The 22,036-nt window shown below is 40.6% G+C and overlaps 1 protein-coding gene across 2 annotated transcripts in view; it reads right to left on the bottom strand.

The window, feature by feature from the left end:
- ARHGAP10 (Rho GTPase activating protein 10) overlaps positions 1-22,036 on the bottom strand; it is a 102,569-nt gene that overhangs the window by 13,004 nt on the left and 67,529 nt on the right. For both annotated transcript variants that reach the window (XM_083631149.1, XM_083631150.1), the window contains exons 19-21: positions 13,310-13,460; positions 5,546-5,705; positions 294-428 (exon numbers count right to left, since the gene is read on the bottom strand). In XM_083631149.1, coding sequence (XP_083487275.1) covers positions 294-428; positions 5,546-5,705; positions 13,310-13,460 — 446 coding nt within the window. The remainder of the gene's footprint in view (positions 1-293; positions 429-5,545; positions 5,706-13,309; positions 13,461-22,036) is intronic.

Consider the following 22,036-nt stretch of genomic DNA (forward strand, 5'->3'; position numbering starts at 1 on the left):
CATAATGGGGCAGTCTAGTCTAGGCTTTAGGTTTATTTAGACTCTTTCTCCTGTTTCACTTTGATGCACAACCCACACACCAAAATATAGAAATCATTCTTGTATCATGAATGGTAATTTTTTTTGTTTATCTCTGTAAGTTACTGGACTTAATATTTAAAAGTTGGTTGCTTAGCATGCTGCCTGACTCCCGCACAGACATCTTTACAAGGGAACAAACAAACCTCCATGTTTTGCTTTTATTATAGCACAAGAGTTAGCAACAGAAAATTAACTAAGTAGTACAATATTACCTTCCAGATGGTCTGTCAGTCTCTCTTACAGGGGAAGGAAAAGAGAATGTTGACGATGCTGGTGTGTCCGAGGTAGATGCTGTACACGCCTGCGCTTTCATCCAGGAGACCATTGATGAATGAATGTCACTGGAGCTGAAGGAAAACATTTCCAAGCAATAAATTAATCATTTGTATCTTCAGCTTCATACCATTCAGTAGTGGACTTTTGTGAATAGAAACTTAAGTTTTTAGACCCATGAAGTCATTAACATCATTTGCCCACTACATTTTTTTTTGCCCTTATATTATCTTTTAAAATATGCCACCAGGTCTGTACAAAAAGTTTGTAATCATAGCAACTCTCCTAATAAAGGAAACATTTCTGTTTGTATCATGAAGGCAAATATGATTTTACTCTTTACTGAGCTTTATTGCTGTGTGAACCATATAATGCTCTTAGACAAAATAAAATAAAGAGGCTGAGTTAAATACTGACATTTATACTGAACAGGGTTAGTTGGCAGCTAGTGTGTTCTAATGAAAGCCTGAGAACATCAAACAATTGCTAATAGCTTGTCTAACAAGGAGTTACAGGCTGTTATAGTGCCATGAACACTGGTTAATATCCCTCAAGGAGATATGAATAACTATAACAGGCTATCAGCCTATTTTGACCTTTTTTTTTCCTTTCAAAAAGGAGATTCCCTTCTCTTTCTAAAGAAACTACACTCAGTTGCATGGCAGTGGCAAGGAGAGGAGAAAGTAACCATGGGAGTGATGAGATGCCATCTAAATTCTAGTATTTAGTCTCTTAGGCTCAACTGAAGTTCATATTTCAAGTTGGTTTACCAGGTCCTTTTAAAGACTTTACAGCCTCCCAGAGACTGGGTTTTTTAAAATATAACCCCTCCTCCCAAAATAGAGCAATATTTCATGTAATTAAAACTTTATTTGCCCTAGACTGACTTTAGCCCAGATCTTTGAAGTGAGAAGGAGCCGTGACAGTGATTGCTGCTCTTTCCTCCCTTCACTGCTGTTCTGGGGGTTATTCTGAACCCCAAAAGCCAAATTCAGGGGGCACATGGGATACACATGGAAGGAGATGGGGCAAGCCCTGTTGCACAAGCAGAAGTCTTTGTGCAGGACTTCTCTGACAGGGTGTGTTTGATGAATTCTGCTTGTTGTATTTACATTCACATGCCATATACATTCAGTATGCCATGTGACACAGTGCATGCCAAATGTTATCTAATGGGTATAGTACAAACTGATTTTTATTTAGAACAGTTTCCAACTGGCAAAATAAATCTTGAAAAGGGCAGAAACCTTTGAGCTCCATGCTGCTTTCTCCCCAGCTTTACGAGAAATTCAGTCTTGCTGTAGAAGAAATCACTGCAGTGCTCCTGTCAGATACAGCTTGTGGATATATATGAAGGGTTCACAGACTACAATGCGGCAAAGACAAGCTCTATTTCTGAAAGAAGTGAAATCTTCTTGGATGCAAGTGAAAAGGACTCTGCCTGTGAAATATCAACATGGACCATTTGCAGCTAAGCTGACTCTCTAAATACACATATTTGGCATACGCGATGGTAAAACCAATTCCTGAAAAGTCAGATCCCTTTGATTACCAATATTACAGTAAGTTAAGAACATATTAAAAGTTCTTAATTAGAAATGTGGGAGCACATATGTACATTTTTAAACTATCACTGATGAATGCAGAGGGTGGCCGAAATAGAAGCAGGAACATTGTCTTCAAAGGGGGGGGGGAACACACACACTTGTCAATCATCTTTCCTTGACAAGAAAAGTCATTGGGGGTGGGGGTTTGAAACCTGGCAGAAAATAAGCTACAGATCTTTGCTGATATTCAGGAAACAACTCCTGAAAAAAAGATTTTATTGGATGTTTATCTGACTCGTTCCTAAGGTAACTCTGGTAAACAGAAACCTCTTATCTCAAGAATCAGTGAGCAAAGATGCAAAAGGGAGAGAGGCCATAGAAGGAATCTACACCAACTCTTCAGTAAAAAAATCCATCTTGTTTAGCAGAACTGTCATAGTTGTCAAAGTCGGCATGCAATGGGCATGGAACTTCGTGTGATTTTAAAATGCTGTTACTATAAAAACTCAGATAATGCACTTTATATTCAATATGCAATCCAGAAAGAACTATACAGGCACCAAGAAATTGATGCGTCTTGCATATTAAATATTCCATGCTGTATGTGAACTTCTGCTGTTGACTGGGGATAAGGATAGGGAAGAACTGTATCCTTAAATCTCTTGTTAGAATTTTGCAGCAGGTTGACCATGACTCAAGGGCAGAAGTTCTTTACTTGGATGAAAAGGAGAAATCCCCCTTGGGAGCAGGATTAGACAGGGCTTCCCACCACATGAAGTGCTTGAGACATGCACAAAATACTGCAGTGGATAAAAGCATAGCCAGCCTAGGCTGCTATACTTTCTTTAAATGTAGACTGTAAACCTCTCAGTGAATCAGCTAGCACATTAGCACAATGATCTTTCATGCCAGTCTAGTGATAAATTTGAAGCTGCAGTTGTCCACACTAAAGCACTTGAAAATTATAATTTAGCTGTAAAGAAATAAAAGTAGAAGTTATTTAATCCGGCAGACTACTGACTAAATGTGTTGCTTTATTTGAGAATCAGGGGGATATGTTTTTCAGTTCCCAAAGAACTACTTTGTAAGGAAACTAATACGTTAGGCACCCTTGGACAGAATTGCCTGCCCCCACAAAAATACCATTGTTTCCGCAGTAATATACAATTTAAGAACTAAATGTTAGCTTTATTAACTGCACAACATACATGGGTTTATAAAGGTGTTTCAAAAATACAAGGGCTATAAAAATACAGGATAGCTTATAGGATAAACAAAAATATTTGCTATGGGGAAAGGCTGTGGTACAGCACATTCTTTGAATGAAGAAGGTCCCAAGTTCAATGCCTGGCACCTCCACCTTTCTGAAATTCTGAGAGTCATTGCCAGTCAGTACAGACCATACTGAGCTAAATGGAGCAGTGATGTGTCTTGGTATAAGACAACTTCTTATGTTCCTGTAAGAGCCAGCAACTCAAACCTATTTGCGCCCATGGGAAGGCCTAATTTCTCTACTATTCCCCCTCTTGCCCAAAGAGTCATGCATGTTTTAAAAAATACAGATTTAATCCCCTAAGCATCTCTCCAATTCAATCAATGATGAGCTGTAGTATGGCATAGCTCTGCTGCCCACCAAGACAAACCAACCCCATAAGAAGACTATTAAGTGCCAGACAGTGTTCGAAACTCCCATTGTTCTAGGCGCATTTTGCCACAGGGAATTTCATCAACGCAAGTAGTTTCTGAGCTCTAGACGCAGTACTGCGCCTAAGATTTCAGATTAAAACTACAGAGTGGAAGGAAAGGACTCCCCACTTTCTGCCTCCCCACTTCCACCTACTCTCTGAAGACTGGAGAATAGACCCTCTTAAGAATATTAGGGGGTGGGCAGGGGAAGGACTGGGTCATGTGAACATGATATTTTAGCTGCAGTTCATTCATTTTCAGCTTATTAAAAAAGTGTGCCTAGACACTACATTGTTGCACCCATAACCTAGGTTTAAGGTGCCATTTAGCTCCTAGCTTTCATATCTCAGTTTCTAACACTAGTGCCAGATCTAACCCACAAGGAAAGCAAGAGCTCTCAAATCCAGCCCCTACTTTAAAAGTATTGTCACACAGTTTAAGGGGTCTTGCCTACTAATTTCTTCAAAATTCCACCTTGAGTGAAGACCTTATGGAGGGACTTTGGATTGTGACATACTGTGGCCAAGACTGATGTTTTTGGTAAGCCATTTTACCATGGTGAATGAGGCCACTGGCTGTATAGAAACTTTTAGAGGCATTAAAACCAGTCCAATCTGATTGTGTGATCAGCTAAAGTCTTTGTCGTAACACAAGAAAGAGCAAAAGCCACAGCAGCAACTTTTTAACAAGCAATCAGCCATATAGGCTTCCTTCTGGGTGCTTTGAATTGCAGTAAAAGATTCACTTCTTTAAAAAGGCGTAGTATTATTCACTTTCTACAAAAGGTTTAGCCCAGAATAGAATGTTTCCCTGGGCTACAAAGCACAGAAATGCTATTGCGACTGCACCAGTCTTCAATCTTCCACTGTGACTGGCACTGTGATTCCACATTTCTCTTTTCCAAATGATTGCACAGAGGGTTGAACTTTTAGATGCCATATTATTGGGGGACAAGGGAGACGCTGCACTGCTTCAACTGCTTGCCTTTATAATAATTCTAGGTTAATTACAAAAATGTTTTGCACTTACTATTCCAAAATACTAAGATGCTGATGCATTTTCCCAAATGCAAAACAAACCTAGGGCCAAGCATTTCCCCACTTTATGTGCGCAAAGAACTGAAAAAGAAGTTTGGAAAAGTAGGGGGGGGGGGAGGAATTTTACTAAGCTGGAGTGTGTGTGTGTGTGTGTGTGTGTGTGTGTGTGTGTGTGTGTGCTTGTGTCTTGATGGAAATTGCACAGACTGCCTGAATCCCTGAACTGTTTTGCCAAGAAGGCCGGCAGGGAGGAACAGGGATATAGTGAATTCTACCAGATTTCTTTCATACAAGGTCACTATTGTTCTCTAAAATGGTCCAACCTCATTTCAGATGCTGTTGGCTGATATACTTTACAACAATCGGAAGCGTTTATTATTTGTAAGTGTACCTTATAGGAGACACCATGCAGCACAAGTGTTTGTCATGGGTTTGCATGTTGTTTAGGTTTTTTTTTTGTGGGGGGGGGGCTGTTGCTGCTTTTCATATTAACTTCTGGTATCTTTTAAATTGTGTTGTGATTTATGTGGAAATTGTTTGATTTGGTTGTGTAGTTTTTGATGTTTTATTTATTGTTTATGACTACTTTTGCTATGTTTGTAATTGTGTATTTTTTCATGTTGTAAGCCGTTTCGTGTTATAAACCACTTTGAGCATGGTTTTAACTATGGAAAGGCAGCATATAAATATAATTATGTATGTATATATGTATGTCTTGCAACATGAGCTTTAATAATCAAACGTAACATGAGCAGCTGCACTATTGTCATGCTTTTCCTTTTATTTTCATTAGAAAGAACAAAAAATCTGCTTCCCCCCAAAATATTTTAAAAATAGGCAAACATTGCTTTCCAATTTCTTTAGGGTTTGTGAATACAAGAAATCAGTATGCCGGGAAATTCTGAAATGACGAATACTTACAGACTGGTTGTCCCGTCTGCTATGTCACCACTGTCAGCTACAAGTTGATTTTTCTCTGCCTCTGGAGGGCTGCTGGGGGCAGCAGTCGTAGGAGACTGAGAAGACAAGGAATCCATGCTACCAGTGGGTGTGCATTCTTTTGGAGGGCTAAGACTGTCACCTGAAGAATGAGCGAGAAATATACATACTGAAATATACAGAAAGGATACTAAATTGAAGGCAAAACACAACACAGAGAATACTTGCACAGAAATCTAGGACTCCTTTTGAAACAGATTCTAGTGAATGACTTACGACCCTGGCTTAGAATTGGCTTCAGGCTAAATGTAAATTTAACTATTTATGAAACCCCTGTTCACTAAAACTGGAGGAAAATCACGTGTCAGCTTTTCACCCATAAAAATAGCACATGCCACTGACATAACTGTGGCATCATCTGGAGAAATATGAGTAATGTTCATAATGGCTGTCACTAAACAACTTAAATTTAATATTTAATATCCAAATCTAGCAAATATCAGACATGCAACATTAAATAGAAGCTACAAGCCAGCACACACACAGGTACATTACTTGATCATTCTTTGGTTAATTATTTCAGTACACTGAGTGAACTGGCTGCACTGACAGGATTTTGAGGCAGTGTCTGAAGGCATTTAAGGGCAATCAAGAGGTCATTCTATTTGTTCCATATATATATATATATATATATATATATATATCCCTTACACCAGCAGCAATCTTCCTGGTAATTTCCAAGAAACACTGTAACTATGTGACTACTTACAATAACACAAAACCAAACACACTGATGGGGGGAAAATGATCTGAATATGTCACCCTAGAGTAGCTGATAAGCAAAATTAGCTTGTACTTCAAGGTAACTTTGAGGAGCAGAACAATAGTTTCTGAAATGGTGCATTCAATTTCCAGCCTAATCACACTATGGCACATCAGGTCCATTACTTTGCTTTTGTGCATCATACGCTCTGAGCTGCTGATTTTTAGATGTTGCAGTTCCCATTTGCATGGCATGACAAGAGCTCTTGTAGTAAATTAGATTGTGTGATATTCCAACATCTAATTTGCAGGTACACATGTCACAATATGAAACATATTCTAGGAGATTAAGCGGCAATACAGTAATCTTTTAGAGTAATTTGCTCATTATTATTTTTTTTCAACACAGAGATTAATATTCATATCTTAAAATCATGTTAATGTGCAAATGGCAGCACAAGATTGCTTTTTTCATCCTGGAAACGCACACTGGAAACAAAGAGCTGCATTCCAACTACCACGTGTGGAAGACAGCTTGTGGAAGAGAACTGTCAGAAAAGAGACCAGGCCAAAAATGGATGCATAACGACCACTTTATTTCCAAGAAAAATCAAAAACAGTAGCATAGGTGGCTACCTAAGTTCAGACTCAGTGCCACCCATAGGGGGTATAGCGGCTGAAACTCTTTATTAAATGTCTTATCCTGCCCCCTTGAAACGTCTCTCTAAAGGGATTGGGATACTCAAAGTAAGGTGGGGTGCAAACAGCTGAGAAAGGAGGAATGGTCTAAAATCTGGTGGTGCCATTTATCACATAGTGTGATTTATGTGATTCCCTTCTCTCCCGGTCCAGCAGCCCACATACCACACCCCACACTGTTAATCCTTGAAAGGGAGAGGTGACTGGAAAGCCTCCTTGTGTGAGCTTCCTTCTGCTCGCAGCAGCGTCAGATTTAGGGCACTGTGGGCTGTTCCCCCACACAGGGCGCCAAGCCGAGGGGGCAAAAAACAAAAACAATAAAACCTATATTTATATGGGCACCTGGTGAAAGTACCAAAAGGAATCACTGTGAAGAGAAGAAATATTGGGGGGGGGGCGCACCAAAAATTGTCCTTGCTCAGGGCGCCATATTACCAAAGTCCGCCCTTGGATTCAGCTCAGTGAAACTAGCACCCAAGGCCCCGTTCCAGCAAGGGAGAGCAGTCTTCCACATGCACTGCCATTATGATAGTAATCCAGCACCACATCTTCTGATGCAGACAGAGACATTCACCCTACCTGAGGCTACTAGCTATTGCATATGACCAGGGCTGCAAGCATTCTTAATTGAAACAAAGTCCCAATGACCTTATGAGGACTTCAGAGTAGACAGTAACAGACTGCAGTATTGACACGAGTAGAGCTGGATTGAGAGCCTGGTTTTTTTGGCTTCGAACGGGGTGGCAGACACTTGTCATTCAACCCTAATATTCATTAAGCGAAGTATGTAAACGGAATGTAGTCATAACAACGCGAACTTGTGAAAAGCTCTTTTTAAAAAAAATATGCAAAATTTTACAAATATTTTCCAGACCAGTGGCAAAAGAGATACAATTGCAGGTTTTGAGTGTGCAGGTTGATAATAATATGTTACAACTGTGAATGTCAGAATCAGCTGCACTGAGATATCTGGATAGGCTTAAGAAAAGAAGTCACAGAGTATGAAATTTATGTCCCTTTATTAAGCGACATTATGATGCCAAGAACAAAAACCTCTTCCAAAAGGTCAACAGAAGACAGACAACATGAATTAGATTGAGAAGCAAGAAAGACAAATTAGGTTAGAGTGTCGATACAAGTCAAAGCAAATTAATTTACAGTGTGAAGCAGCATGGTTATATCATAACAGCAGCAGACATCAAAAGCGAAGTCCCTCTCTCTTGCAAAGCATTCTCAAATCCTTCAAAAGAAAAAAACTGCATAGGGGTTGTACCATTCACTCAATAACCAGCTTGCAGTTCAGGTCTGGAGAGGAACAACAGCAAAAGCAGATAACTTCTCGTAAATATTTCCTTTGCTACCTTTTTTCCAAAGAGGATTGTCGGAAAGCAGCTATGTGTAACTCGGATAGTCGTTATGGCAGGAATAAAAACCCTACATTGATTCAGGGGTGCATGGAGTGTTAGGGGAGAGTTAGTACCACTTGTGAAGGACATGTGGTGCTCCTTCTGGGGTAGTTTGTCCACCTTTGGTCCCAATCCTGCACTCAGCTCTCACCTGTAGCTCCTAGCAGCTGTCAGCATGCGACAGCAGTCACAACCCAGGGAAATGGTTTCAATTGGCCAGCTTAACCGGCGGAGGGTAGCCAATGGGTCTCAAACCTTTAGTGAGTTAGGAACTTCCCTTGCAAGTCTTAGGGCTGAAGAGGGCACCAGATATCTAATTCCTTCATCAAGACAAAAAAATATTTCCAAATATGGGACTAAGGGGCTTAGTATCTGCAGTACATATTTTAGCTTAATTAGCAATGTCTGTTTTACTACTTTGATATGCAAAGCCATGGATGAAAAGAAGGTTCTGTTGCACTTTTCTCCCAGACTTTATCCATGGGACTCAAAGGAACATAGTATCCTCAAAGCAATCACCTGAGTCCAGTGAAGTGACCAGGTAGCCATCCGGAGAGGGCAAGTTGCAACCTCCCATTGTACTCATTGTATGAGTCCTGTTGACTGAACAGGACCAGGTAAAAGTCCTGTTCTTGATAGAGAAATTCCCATTCAGCTGTGAAGATAAAGACCTCACCTTAAAACCATGGCAGAGCTTCAGGTTGGACTCTTGTATCTGCTTATACACATTCCTGCTTGTTCCTCATATACACATCAGCTCCGAGGATGTGGACAGGCTGCTTGGACAAGTGAAGCCAACCACCTGTCTCCTGGATCCTTGCCCATCCTGGCTTATAAAAGCTAGCCGGGAAGGACTGGGCGATGGGCTTCGTGGGGTGGTGAATGCTTCCCTCCGTGAGGGAGCCTTCCCAGACCCGCTGAAAGAGGCAGTTATTAAACCACTTCTTAAAAAACCATCTTTAGATGCGGCCACGATGGCCAATTATCGCCCAGTCTCAAATCTTCCATTCTTGGGCAAGGTGATTGAGCGAGTGGTTGCTGAACAACTCCAGGCACGCCTGGAAGAAGCAGACCATTTGGATCCCTTCCAGTCAGGATTCAGGCCTTATCATGGGACTGAAACTGCCTTGGTCGCACTGGATGATGATCTCCGGCGGGCTAGGGACAAAGGTGAGAGCTGTTTCCTAGTTCTGCTGGATCTCTCAGCGGCGTTTGATACCATCGACCATAACATCCTTCTGGACCGTCTTGAGGGGCTGGGAGCTGGGGGCACTGTCATACAGTGGTTCCGCTCCTTCCTCCTGGGACGTGTTCAGAAAGTGGTGGTGGGGAATGAGTGTTCAGACCCCTGGGCTCTCACTTGTGGGGTGCCTCAGGGTTCTGTCCTCTCCCCCATGCTTTTCAACATTTACATGCAGCCACTGGGAGAGATCAGGAGGTTTGGGCTGGGTGTTCATCAGTATGCGGATGATACCCAGCTCTACCTCTCTTTTAAATCAGAACCAGTGAAGGCGGTGAAGGTCCTGTGTGAGTGTCTGGAAGCGGTTGGAGGATGGATGGCGGCTAACAGATTGAGGTTGAATCCTGACAAGACAGAAGTACTGTTTCTGGGGGACAGGAGGTGGGCAGGTGTGGAGGATTCCCTGGTCCTGAATGGGGTAACTGTGCCCCTGAAGGACCAGGTGTGCAGCCTGGGAGTCATTTTGGACTCACAGCTGTCCATGGAGGCACAGGTCAAATCTGTATCCAGGGCAGCTGTTTACCAGCTCCATCTGGTACGTAGGCTGAGACCCTATCTGCCTGCAGACTGTCTCGCCAGAGTGGTACATGCTCTGGTTATCTCCCGCTTGGACTACTGCAATGCGCTCTACGTGGGGCTACCTTTGAAGGTGACCCGGAAACTACAACTAATCCAGAATGCTCGACTGGTGACTGGGAGCGGCTGCCGAGACCATATAACACCGGTCTTGAAAAACCTACATTGGCTCCCAGTACGTTTCCGAGCACAATTCAAAGTGTTGGTGCTGACTTTAAAGCCCTAAACAGCCTCGGTCCAGTATATCTGAAGGAGCGTCTCCTCCCCCATCGTTCTGCCCGGACACTGAGGTCCAGCTCCGAGGGCCTTCTGGCGGTTCCCTCACTGCGAGAGGCCATGTTACAGGGAACCAGGCAGAGGGCCTTCTCGGTAGTGGCGCCCACCCTGTGGAATGCCCTCCCATCAGATGTCAAAGCGATAAACATCTACCTGACATTCAGAAGACATCTGAAGGCAGCCCTGTTCAGGGAAGTTTTTAATATGTGACATTTTAGTGTATCTTTCATCTTTGTTGGAAGCCGCCCAGAGTGGCTGGGGAAACCCAGCCAGATGGGCGGGGTACAAATAATAAATTATTATTATTATTATTATTATTATTATTATTATTATTATTATTATTCCTGCAGCCAACCATCTATTACCTGATATTCCCATCTCTACCCCAAACTTGCCTCAGCCCACTTCACAGGAGTACATGGTAACTGGGCAGGGGCTGGAAGCTTGGGTGCTAAAACCACTCATTTCCCACAAGAAGAATGCTCTGCATGTGCTTCAGCAGTTTTTGCTGCTTAAGTGCTTCACAAACGCACTTGCTTCATCTCCTGAAATGTTAGCCTTGTTTCACTCTAAGGCATGTTTGCTCACTAAGAACCTCTGTTCTATAGTAGGAAGGAACTGCATTACAAGGCAATTGGCTGGCTAGAAGAAGACCTAGCCACGCCTAGCATCTTCAAATAAAAAGAACCTACAGATGTGCATCTTCCTCTTATGTGAACCTCTCATCGAGACAGCTAAAAATAAAAGGATCAAGAAATCACAATCTCATCAAGTTGTTGGAGAGAGTTCACAGCAGAGTCACAGATATTGTGCCAGGGTGTTAATTTAGACCTCATAATTAAAATGCCAAGATATGATAGATCCGAGGGTTGCCGTATAAAAAGAAATCAGATACAAGCAGAGCAGGGAGAGGAACGCCATGCTAAGTTGAGATTAAAATGGCATACAGAAGCGTTATCAATTAGAAACACACACACACTATCAAACAGAAGGGTGAGCACACAATCCTGATTATCTCAGACAAGAGGAAAATGACAGTGACTTGTTAAAACAAAGGTATTTCGCGATTTCTTGTAATATTATGCAGTATTACTAATAGCTTTTAGTCTGACCTACTGCCTAAATGGGAAACAAAGCGCATGCCCCACTTCGCTTCAGAGCTGTAGAGACCAGAATTCTATTTCAGTAGGGAGGTGCAAGGTTCACTCAGCAAGAGAAAGGGCTATGAATGCTATCACAGTGAGCTGGGTAGGGACATGCAAGGACAGAAGATGGCTGAGAGGAGTTTCCTTAAAAAGCTGTATGAAGGCTTCAATCTGCTACTCAGTGGAACTCAGCAAGAATTTCAGCAACTGCTATTAACTATTCTCTTAATGGCAAATGAGAACCTTTAACCTGTTCCTGTTTTAATATTCCTAAATATATTAATAAGCAGGGGTGCCAAGCATGTAGGCTATTTACAGCTCTCAAGGTACTACTGAGCTTTTATAGCATCCTCAAAATATCAGGAGTTTAACATCATGGTCTAAAAATAGGTCATTGTTTTGAAACTCTTGGTAAACATAAGCTGTAAAGCCCAATACCTTAATTCAAAATGAGCTAGCAACTTAAAGACAATGAACCAGTTAGCCTTTAAAGTGCCACAACAATGTTGATGCTGCTGCAACAGGCTAACATATCTAACCTGTCTAAAATTAATTTAAAATGATAGTTCTGACAGAATCGCAGAACATGATTTTTAAAAATAACTTATGTCACTATAATATACATAAACAAAGCACATACTAATTTCCCACCCAATCTTATATTACAGTGTGCATGTGGCAACTAAGCACACAAAAACATGCATAATTTTTTTTTTGGGGGGGGAATCAGCTATTTTAAGACAGAGTGAAAAAGTACAGGAGGCAAGCAATATCATGTGCATCTATATTTTAAAGCTAGCAGTTTGACAGAGTTGTTCTGCATGTGCTTAGAATTTGTATTCACAACTTTTGTTTGCACCTTTTATTCATCAATAAATGCAGTTGATTTTAATAAGTTTATCAATATGCTCCATCTGTCTACATAAATCCTAAAATTAAAAACCCTCTAGTTTCATCTCCATGCTAGAAACAATACCATGAACACCAAGCCCATTTTACTCTAAATACAGATATAATTCAACAATGATATAGAGAGAAACAAGACAAAGAGGATGCAATAATTTAAACATTCAAACACCTGTCAAGAACAGCTCATGCCCACAAAGAAACGAAAATGGGTAAGACTGTATGAAAACAACACAAATGTCATCCTTTCTGACTTGCACAACAGATTATCCAACACATCCTGCTTTATCTCTTGGTAGACAACTGTTTACTTGATGGCTAGTAGCTGTCAATATTACTACTATTTGCCAGACTGGATTCTGGTCCACATTTGAGCATTCAAGTACTGTACATTCATTCTCGTAATTCAAGCAAATCTGCTTAACATTTTGGTTCATATCTTCCATTTATCTTACAATTTTATAATTGTCGACAGAGGTCAAAGAGATTCAGCTTAAAAGAAAACTGAATCCCTTGTTAAGAGGAATGAGAAAGTTCTCCTGAAGTTCCAGATATATACAGTACTAACTTAGAAGAATGTACTCTCCCTGCCTCCTCTCTCCATTTTCCAATTTAAAAAAAAAAGAAAGATAATAGAATTTGTGAAATGGAAAACTACTGTAGATTGCCCTGATGACACAAGATATACTGCAACTCAACTCTGCTGCCAAGATAGAAAATATAATTAACATCTTACTGTCATCCAGCTCAAGACAGAGATTATATACAGCAATGGGCCTCTTATTACGTTGCCCTTGTCTTCTTGATTGTCGTGGTGGGGCATTTGGAGGAGATACCGACACAGGAATTGGCTCGGGGAAAGTGGCATCAGGCAGCGTTTGAAAAATCTGCAAAGAAGAGCACAAAGGGCATTAATTATTTGCTATGAACAGCAACCTGTAAAAATGCAACTGTAAACTATTATCAACTAACATTTGTCTTGGATGCTATTCAGGCATGAAGAAGCCAAAACTATTCTTTGAACGTGGGGAGTGTGCCATTATTCTTTTTAAAAAATTAAAAACAAAACCAAATTTATAAATAAGCATAAATACCATCTACACATCAACTGTTCTGCAAATCATTTAATCCACAAACCTAAGTATGTGCAATTGTTCTTGCCAGCTGGCAGGGCCCACAGAAATAAGATTTATTTATGAATCACAAAAGGCAAGGTCACTGGTTCAAAAATTTCACTGGCCCATATATTTTAGCCAAGTCTTTCATTATAATTATCAAAACGGATGGTAGAAACATGAGACAATAGTTTCTTTATAATTTTGCCTTTAATATGATTTGTGGGATCATGTCTTTAATATGATTCCCCACATCTACCAAGTTACTAAACTTTCTCAAACTGGATCATACAAGGCACATATTAACTATTGGTACATGAACATAACCCTTGGTTATGCTCATTTTCAGTAACTGACTGCTAAAACTTTCAACAAATGTCCCCACTGTCTGAAGTTGGCTAATGGCAATGGAGGAGAGGATCTTTTTCAGCTGTTGTATCTTGCCCGTGGGACTCTCTCCACAGAAAGTCACACTGACACTAACGTATTTTAGGCACCGCACGAAGACCTCCTTATTTTCTTAGTCTTCCAAGCTCTGGTGTGTAGGGAAATCTCCACATATGTGGGGGTTCCGTTCCCGGCCCCTGCACACATCACTGAGTTGCACACAAGTGGGGATAGCCCCATTTCGCTCCACTTCCATTCCGCCCCCTTTTGTGTGTGCTGATTGCACACAAGTGGGGAGATCCCTGTATTTTTGCCCAGCTGCAATTGTTTATCACTGCCTTTTACTGTGTTTTTATTAGTTATTGTAAACCGCCTTGGAAATTTTGAATTGAGGGGCAATACAGAAATGTTCTTAAATAAATAAAATTAAACCCTTTTGAATTACAGATACTCTGTCCACCCTTACCTACTTGTACTGCCAGCCTTTCCTACCATTTGCAACAAAGCAATAAATACACCTGCTTGCTTTTGCCGTGCAGGTACAGGTGGCTAAGCTCCAGCAAACATAGTAGCAATGACCCTAATTTCAATTGGCCCTTTTGCCATGTGATGCAGAGCCCTTTCACACACATTGGAGCGTACACTCTCTCTCCCTTGTTCTCCATGTGTTGTAACCACAGCGTAATAAGGAAATGCTTCACACAAGCATGAGATACAGGTTTCAAAATCCACCTGCAGCCAAGGGGTGTCCAGCTAATCTGTGTTATAAATTAAAGGGTTGTAGTTTTGCTAGGTCGTTCTGTCCCTCGCGCCCCCATTAGCCCTCTCTTCTGTAGCACGCAGGCAGATCAACATTTCTTTTTATTGCACGGGGGGGGGGGGGGTTGTGTGTGTAAGTGTCTGCTGGAAAGGGTCAAAGCAGCTATTAAATGTATGACATTATCAAGTTACTGTTCTCCAATAAAATCAGTGGGGAAAGACGGCATTTTGTCAAGTCTAGGAAGACAGAACTTACATATACATTTTTGTTTCTGCATACACTTGATTAGATTTCTGTTGTTGTTTTTTCTATTTTCAGGCATTTACAAATATTTCATTACATCTCGTACTGTTGAATGGAATTTCTTTTTAAAAAGCAATTGAAACAAGCAGTCCATGAATAATAAAATATAAATACCACAGCACAACGAATTACAAATGTAAGGACAACAAATAAGGCAGCAGGGCGAGGTGCAACAAATGAGTTTATCAAAAACTATTGGGTAAAAAAAAATAGTTCAATAAAAAGCCACATGCCACACTTGGGAAATAATCAGAAAGCAGTGAAACTACTTTGCAAGTCCAAAATGACTGTCCTAATAATAGCTCAGATGCGCCACTATGTTGTACAGTGGAAGAAAAGCTCTAGCCTAGCTACTGTGAAGAGCCACGTCATGGTTCCCAAAGGCATCATAGCAATAACACACAATATTTGACCTTAAAGTACAGAAGATAAAAATAAACACACGTCAGGTCTACTTTGGTATAATCATAGTCCCTGAGCAGCTCAACCTGAAATGCAGCAACAGCAATATCCTGTGACCGACACAAATTTGTAAAACACTAGCTTTCCTTATGAAGACTATGCTATGTTAATAGAAGAGGTGAGAGTCTCCTTTGGGCCTAGGCCAACCAGGTGCCTCCTGACATTTTGAACTACAAGTACCATCAGCTCCAGACAGCACAGGCTGGTGTTGACAAGGTTCATAGCCCTTGGCTGGGAGGTGGTATTGACTGAGTACTACTCAATCAACAGGTATTGGTTGAGTACTACTGTAACCAGGTCCAATCCACACTGGAGCATAGGAAACAAAACAGAAAATATGCATTCCACATGTCATCTTTAAAGCCTCTTTGGAACTTATGGAAGCCCCTCAGGTTAGTAAAGCCCACGCACATTCCAGAACTGAAAGGAAAAAATGATTTTCCAACATCATTTTCAACAGTGAAGGAGATTGTTGTTTTGACTCTAATTTATATTGCTGATGCTCGGTGCTGTGTGGTTTTAGACTAGGTTTGATATGGCATTTTACTGACTCTTATTGCTTTAAATGGTTTCATTTTTATTCTTACAGTTTTGTTAGCTGCCTTGAGAACCAGGAGAAGAGTTATCAATATGAAAAATTAAGAGCTAGCCCACAGAAATGCAAGAGACTGGTTTCTACATAAAATTACCAGCAGGGATATGTGTGAAGTTGCTTTACCTACAGTTCAGTGCTTTAAACTGCTCATCCTGTGTACATCAAGGATCTCTTGAATTGAAAATTCAATTATTCAAGGAGTCATTACTACTGTCTTTCATTAGATACTAATGTAATTTAAATATATCTCATAAATTCCAGGTTTCATTAAATCAGGGCAAACTGAAATAATTTAAACATTATGAAAAATTTCCCCCCCAAAAAACTTGAAGTTTGAGTAGGGAGCCTGTGGCCCTCCAAATGTTGGACTCCCAACTCCTATCAGCCCCAACCAATAGTGACGGATGGAGAGAACTGTAGTCTAGCAACATCTTGAAGAGGGGATCCCCCAACTTTGTCCTAGAATATTTGATCAGCATAAAATGTTGCAATGGAAGTGTCTCTTAACCCTTGCAAGGTGACATTTTATTCCGCATAACTATTATTAGCATGCAATCAAATTGCTATGTAAGATGTTAAGACACAACTGACTCGCAACACTTCTTAAAATTATGTCGTTTATGTTTTTAGTGTACCAAACTATAGATATTTTAGCATTCTAGACATAATATATAAAAGGAATCTGCTGCTCATCTTCCTGAAGATCCTGGTGCTTGCAGACCCTTCAGCCACAGCTCACCTTGCCCACCTGCACAATTGCTTGAAATCCACCCCATCCTTTTATTCACACACTCACACAGCTGTGCCAGTCATCCAAACCAGTCCTGGTTAGAATCCTCAGCTGTCCTCTCTATGCCTTCCAGTGGTAAGTAGGTGAGTAGGTGTAAGGCCACAAAATGAAACAGAAGTTAATGGTTCCAAGTTTAAGGAAAAGAAAAAAAGAGTTTCATGTCTAAGTCCTATACACACAATCATATGCACATTTACTCAGCAGTAAGTGCTGCTGGGTTCAATGGAACATCTCCCACATAAATGTGCATAGGATTGCTGCCAGGGTGCTATGGAACTGACAGAGGCTTTGCATTCATGGGCCCATCAACTCTGCAGAAGTTTTGTTATATACCAAATCTGTTCTAATTTTCTCGTGTAAACTGAGAGCCAATGTATTATTATAGTGGTTAGAATGGTGAATTAACACCAGGAAGACCTACCTTGAAATGCCCACTCAGCCACAAAAATTACCAGGTGACCTTAGCCCAGTTATTCTTTCTCAGGCAAACCTACCTCAGAGGGTTGCTGTGAGGATAAAGGAGGGGACCATGCATACCACCCTGAGGTCTTTGTAGGAAGGATGGATGAGTGATTGGACAAAACAAATAAAATGGTGTGTTAGGATTGCATAACATGCAATTGAGTTTTGGGGAGTATTTCCCTTGGTTATAGAATGATAATCTATACCGAGAAAGGAATATTATTATTATTATTATTAAGAAACCAACAGAGTTAATTTAAAAATAAAAGGGGAAAAACCTGCCAGGTACCTTCAGATTACTTTTCTCTCTCTAAGAAGATTGCAAAAATAGAAACAGGACAGAGATCCTGCTCACTGGTGCACACCATTCAAGCTCTAATGCAGTTCTCCCCAGCTGTCAGAGAGATGTCTCACAGGAAAGTCAGGAGTTCAGAAAGTATGTATTACTCCCAGCAATTCTTCAAAATACTTCCCTAGCATTTTTTCCCTGTCTCCTACCCTTTGATTTTAACTCTTGCCAAAATCTACAGATTACAGAAGCTTTCCTCAATCTGGTCCCTTCCAGATGCTTTAGGCTACAACTCCCAACAGCTTCTGTCAGCACTGGCTGTGGCTGATGAGAGTTGAAATCCAAAACATCTGGACAGTAAGAGGTTCAGGAATGCTGTGCTAAGCATGTGTAGAATGACATGTAGGCGGAGTTCATCGTGTGCCATTACACTGTGTATGTTTGTGCAGAATGGGTTTAAGTACAGGAAAGCTACTATAACTTTACACTATAACTTTCCCCATTATCATTAGAAAAAGACATTAGAAGCAGGATGGTCAGTTATAAAACTGTATTTTAAAAAAACCAACACCAAGGTTAAAACATAATGTATGCTCTTTTATCATGCGTATTTTACACATCTGTTAACTCAGCCTTTTCTAAAAATAGCACTCTTAGCAAAAAGGCAGCGACTTCCTCTGTATCCTGATCATGTCCCACATTTAACAATTCATGACACGAACATTCCCGATAGTATGCGCTGGACTGCTGTCATTTGAAGAATAGGAGGCAGAGTTAAGCATGCTGGGATTGAAATGTAAACACCTGTCAATGACATGAGCAAATACAATGGAGTCATCCAGTATTCTCCACTGCTGCTAAATAGCAAGAATATTAAAAAGAGTGCCAGTTCTGTCAAGCCACAGACAGAACAGAACAAATCTGCTTTTCCTGGCAATTAATGAAGAAATGTACACAATCCTATTCTACAAACTTTCAGTGTTATATTAAGTCAGAGATGAGTAAACATATATTTTAGTAGTAGCTACATTCTTCCTCTACCTACAAAGACAGCAAAAGAAAAAATACTGCTTAACAAACCTTTAGCTGTGTACAGATAAACCTAAGAACAGCTAACACAGAGGTAAATGAGCTATTATTTTGCTTAACCCCCTTGTTTTATCTTTGTTACCTGGAAATGGGGAAAATACACATTGCCGAGATGCCCATATTTCATTTTGTAGAAAATCAAGCATGAGAATTGAAAACAAATTGTGTTCTCTTAGTTACTTAAAAGTAGTCAGTTGCAAGAGGGCTATTCAAGCTCATGCACTTAGTCTAATCCTCCCCCCCCCCGGTTACATCCATCCTAGTCATTGCATTATCTCCTTTATAATTTCCTTTATGCATCTAGTCAAGACTATAAACTTTAAAAAGGGCCATCATCATCATATTATTATGAACAAAGGGCACAATCCAGCCAAAGCTAAGCATTTTCACTGACCCCTGAATTTAAGGACAGATCTAAGCACATGGCTTGACCTAAATCTATGGAATATAAAAACTTTGGTTGAAACATTTAATAATGTAGCTCTCAACTGACAGCTTCTAAGAACCACCCTAGGAATGGGTCACATACCTGTTTTTGAATGAAAATGTGTGTAAACACACACATGTGTGTGCAGAGTGAAATTCTGGGGAACCATCTAGAGCACATGGGGCTTTGCTGATGCGAAATGGCGCCTGGCTGCACTCGACAAAGGCAGGAACTGCATGACAGAGGTCCTACCTCCCAAAAGGTTGCTACCTGCCTTCAACTGGCAGGTGGAGACAACAACCCACCCCGCAGACCGGATACTGGGAATAGGAAAACAGGGGTGTTTGCTGGAGCAACAGAAGCTAATAATTAATCTACCTTGGAGGTCTTTGTCAGAGGACTAAGATTGGGGTCCCCCCCCCATGTGTTCAATTTTTTCTTTTGTTCATAGAAAAGCTACAAAACACAGAAGGTTCAGAAAAGGGGTTCTGAATAGCTGATTTTGCCCCCATACCAAGAATTATGCAAGAATTATGCAATAAGATTTCTCAAAAATACTGTTGCATTGTTTGCACCCCAATTCATACTTTTAAAAAGTATACAACAGAATTCTCCTCAGAGTCTTCATGTGCCATCTTTAAAGACTAAACATATGCAGAAAAAGAAAAAGAAAAAAGTACCATAGTGAGTCTTAGCAGCCATCACTAAAGGGAGTAGTAATAATCTGTATTCACTTTCTTATTCTTGCTTCCGTTTGTCTACTAAAAAGTCTATGACGTTCCCTGTTTTAAACAGCAGGAGAACAGCTGTCTATTCCATTTGGACATTTTATATTTGAATCCATAAGATGTATTCCAAAATGATCTATGGTATATGAAAATTGAGAAAGCATGCTGTGTGTGGATGTTAGATTTTACAATTTGTATTGCAATGTTTTGGCAGCTTGTTTTAAACTGAAAGATTCTCTCAAACCATGTTGATTTACACCGTACATTTATTCTTGTTTCTCAAAAATGTACATCTGAGATCTACTCGGTTTGATGTCAGAGGCAGATGCTCTCAAACACAAGGTAAGTGCACGACCATCTTAGAATTTATATGATACCACTCACTGGAAGAAGAAAGAAACAGAGCAAAATTCACCTTACTCACTGAGGATATGTGGAAAGGACAAATAGAAATGGTTTTACAAGAAGGCTTAAATTAAGAAAAAATTTAAATGTATTTGAAGAATCACCTTCTTTGTAGTTTTAAATAAGAAGACTGGCTAGAAATGTGCTGGGGTGCTATAGGACAGTCTTGCACAATATTTTCTCCCACACAGGTAATGTACCTAATTAAGGTAATGGTTTGGCCCAATGAGAATGAGTTGGTCGGTATACTGGCTATATAGCTAGTTGGTATATTAACATAGTTGGCCGAGTTCTTAGACGTGTACTACCCTCTAGTGGAAATCTACACTTTATTCCCAGATTCTGTTTTATTGCCAAGGATTTTTTTTTGTCCCTTAATTTCAAATGGATGTAGCGTAAGGGAGTATATGGGGAGAAATGGCACTGGGGAGTAGCACAGTGTATTGGAGTAAGTAGACTTAAGATATCTGTAACCTTTCTCTTGTTCCACCTCTGCACCTAGCTCTTTGTTTACAAAGCTTCCTGCTTATTTGTCTTCTGCTCGTTCGAAATGTCATGTCGGTTCAAAACAAACATCATTCACAATACAGATCTGGAATAAAGCTGTCCCAGCATATAATATGGAGATCTGGCTGGGTGATAAAGACAGTGGCAGTCACTCCTTTAAAGCCTTCTTTGTATTCAATGGTACTGATAACTTCTGGCTGGTCACAAATCTCCCTTTTTGGAATGAGGTACTTGAGAGTGGTGGCTGGTCAGTTTAGGTATTAGACACTTAGAAGAGACCCATTATCTTGATCCATTTCAGTCTGATTTTAGGTCCTAAAACGGTCTTAGTCACTCTGACAGATGATTTTCTCTATAGGATGAGTAAAACCCTTTTGATTCTACTAGATCTCTTGGGAGACACAATGTTGCAGCGGTGCCGCAGATATGCATTCTATCCCCAACATTTATATCAAGTTGCTGGGCGAAGTCATCAGGAGACTTGAGAGTTGGGAGCCATCAACACCTCTTTTCTTGAATTAGATAAGGCAATGCAGATTCTGGATTGGTGTCTGGCCACTGTATTGGCTGAATGAGGGCTAATAAATGGAAGTTAAATCCTGTTAAGAGACCAAGATACTGTTGTTGTTGTTTAGTCGTTTAGTCATGTCCGAGTCTTCGTGACCCCCTGGACCAGAGCACACCAGGCACTTCTGTCTTCCACTGCCTCCCGCAGTTTGGTCAGACTCATGTTTGTAGCTTCAAGAACACTGTCCAACTATCTCGTCCTCTGTCATCCCCTTCTTCTTCTGCCTTCAATCTTTCCCAACATCAGGGTCTTTTCCAGGGAGTCTTCTCTTCTCATGAGGTGGCCAAAGTATTGGAGCCTCAGCTTCACGATCTGTCCTTCCAGTGAGCGCTCAGGGCTGATTTCCTTAAGAATGGATACGTTTGAACTTCTTGCAGTCCATGGGACTCTCAAGAGTCTCCTCCAGCACCATAATTCAAAAGCATCAATTCTTTGGCGATCAGCCTTCTTTATGGTCCAGCTCTCACTTCCATACATCACTACTGGGAAAACCATGGCTTTAAGTATACGGACCTTTGTTGGCAAGGTGATGTCTCTGCTTTTTAAGAAGCTGTCTAGGTTTGCCATCGCCTTTCT

This window comes from Podarcis filfolensis, assembly GCF_964270895.1.
Source record: "Podarcis filfolensis genome assembly, chromosome: 9".
NCBI classification, from domain to species: Eukaryota; Metazoa; Chordata; class Lepidosauria; order Squamata; family Lacertidae; genus Podarcis; species Podarcis filfolensis.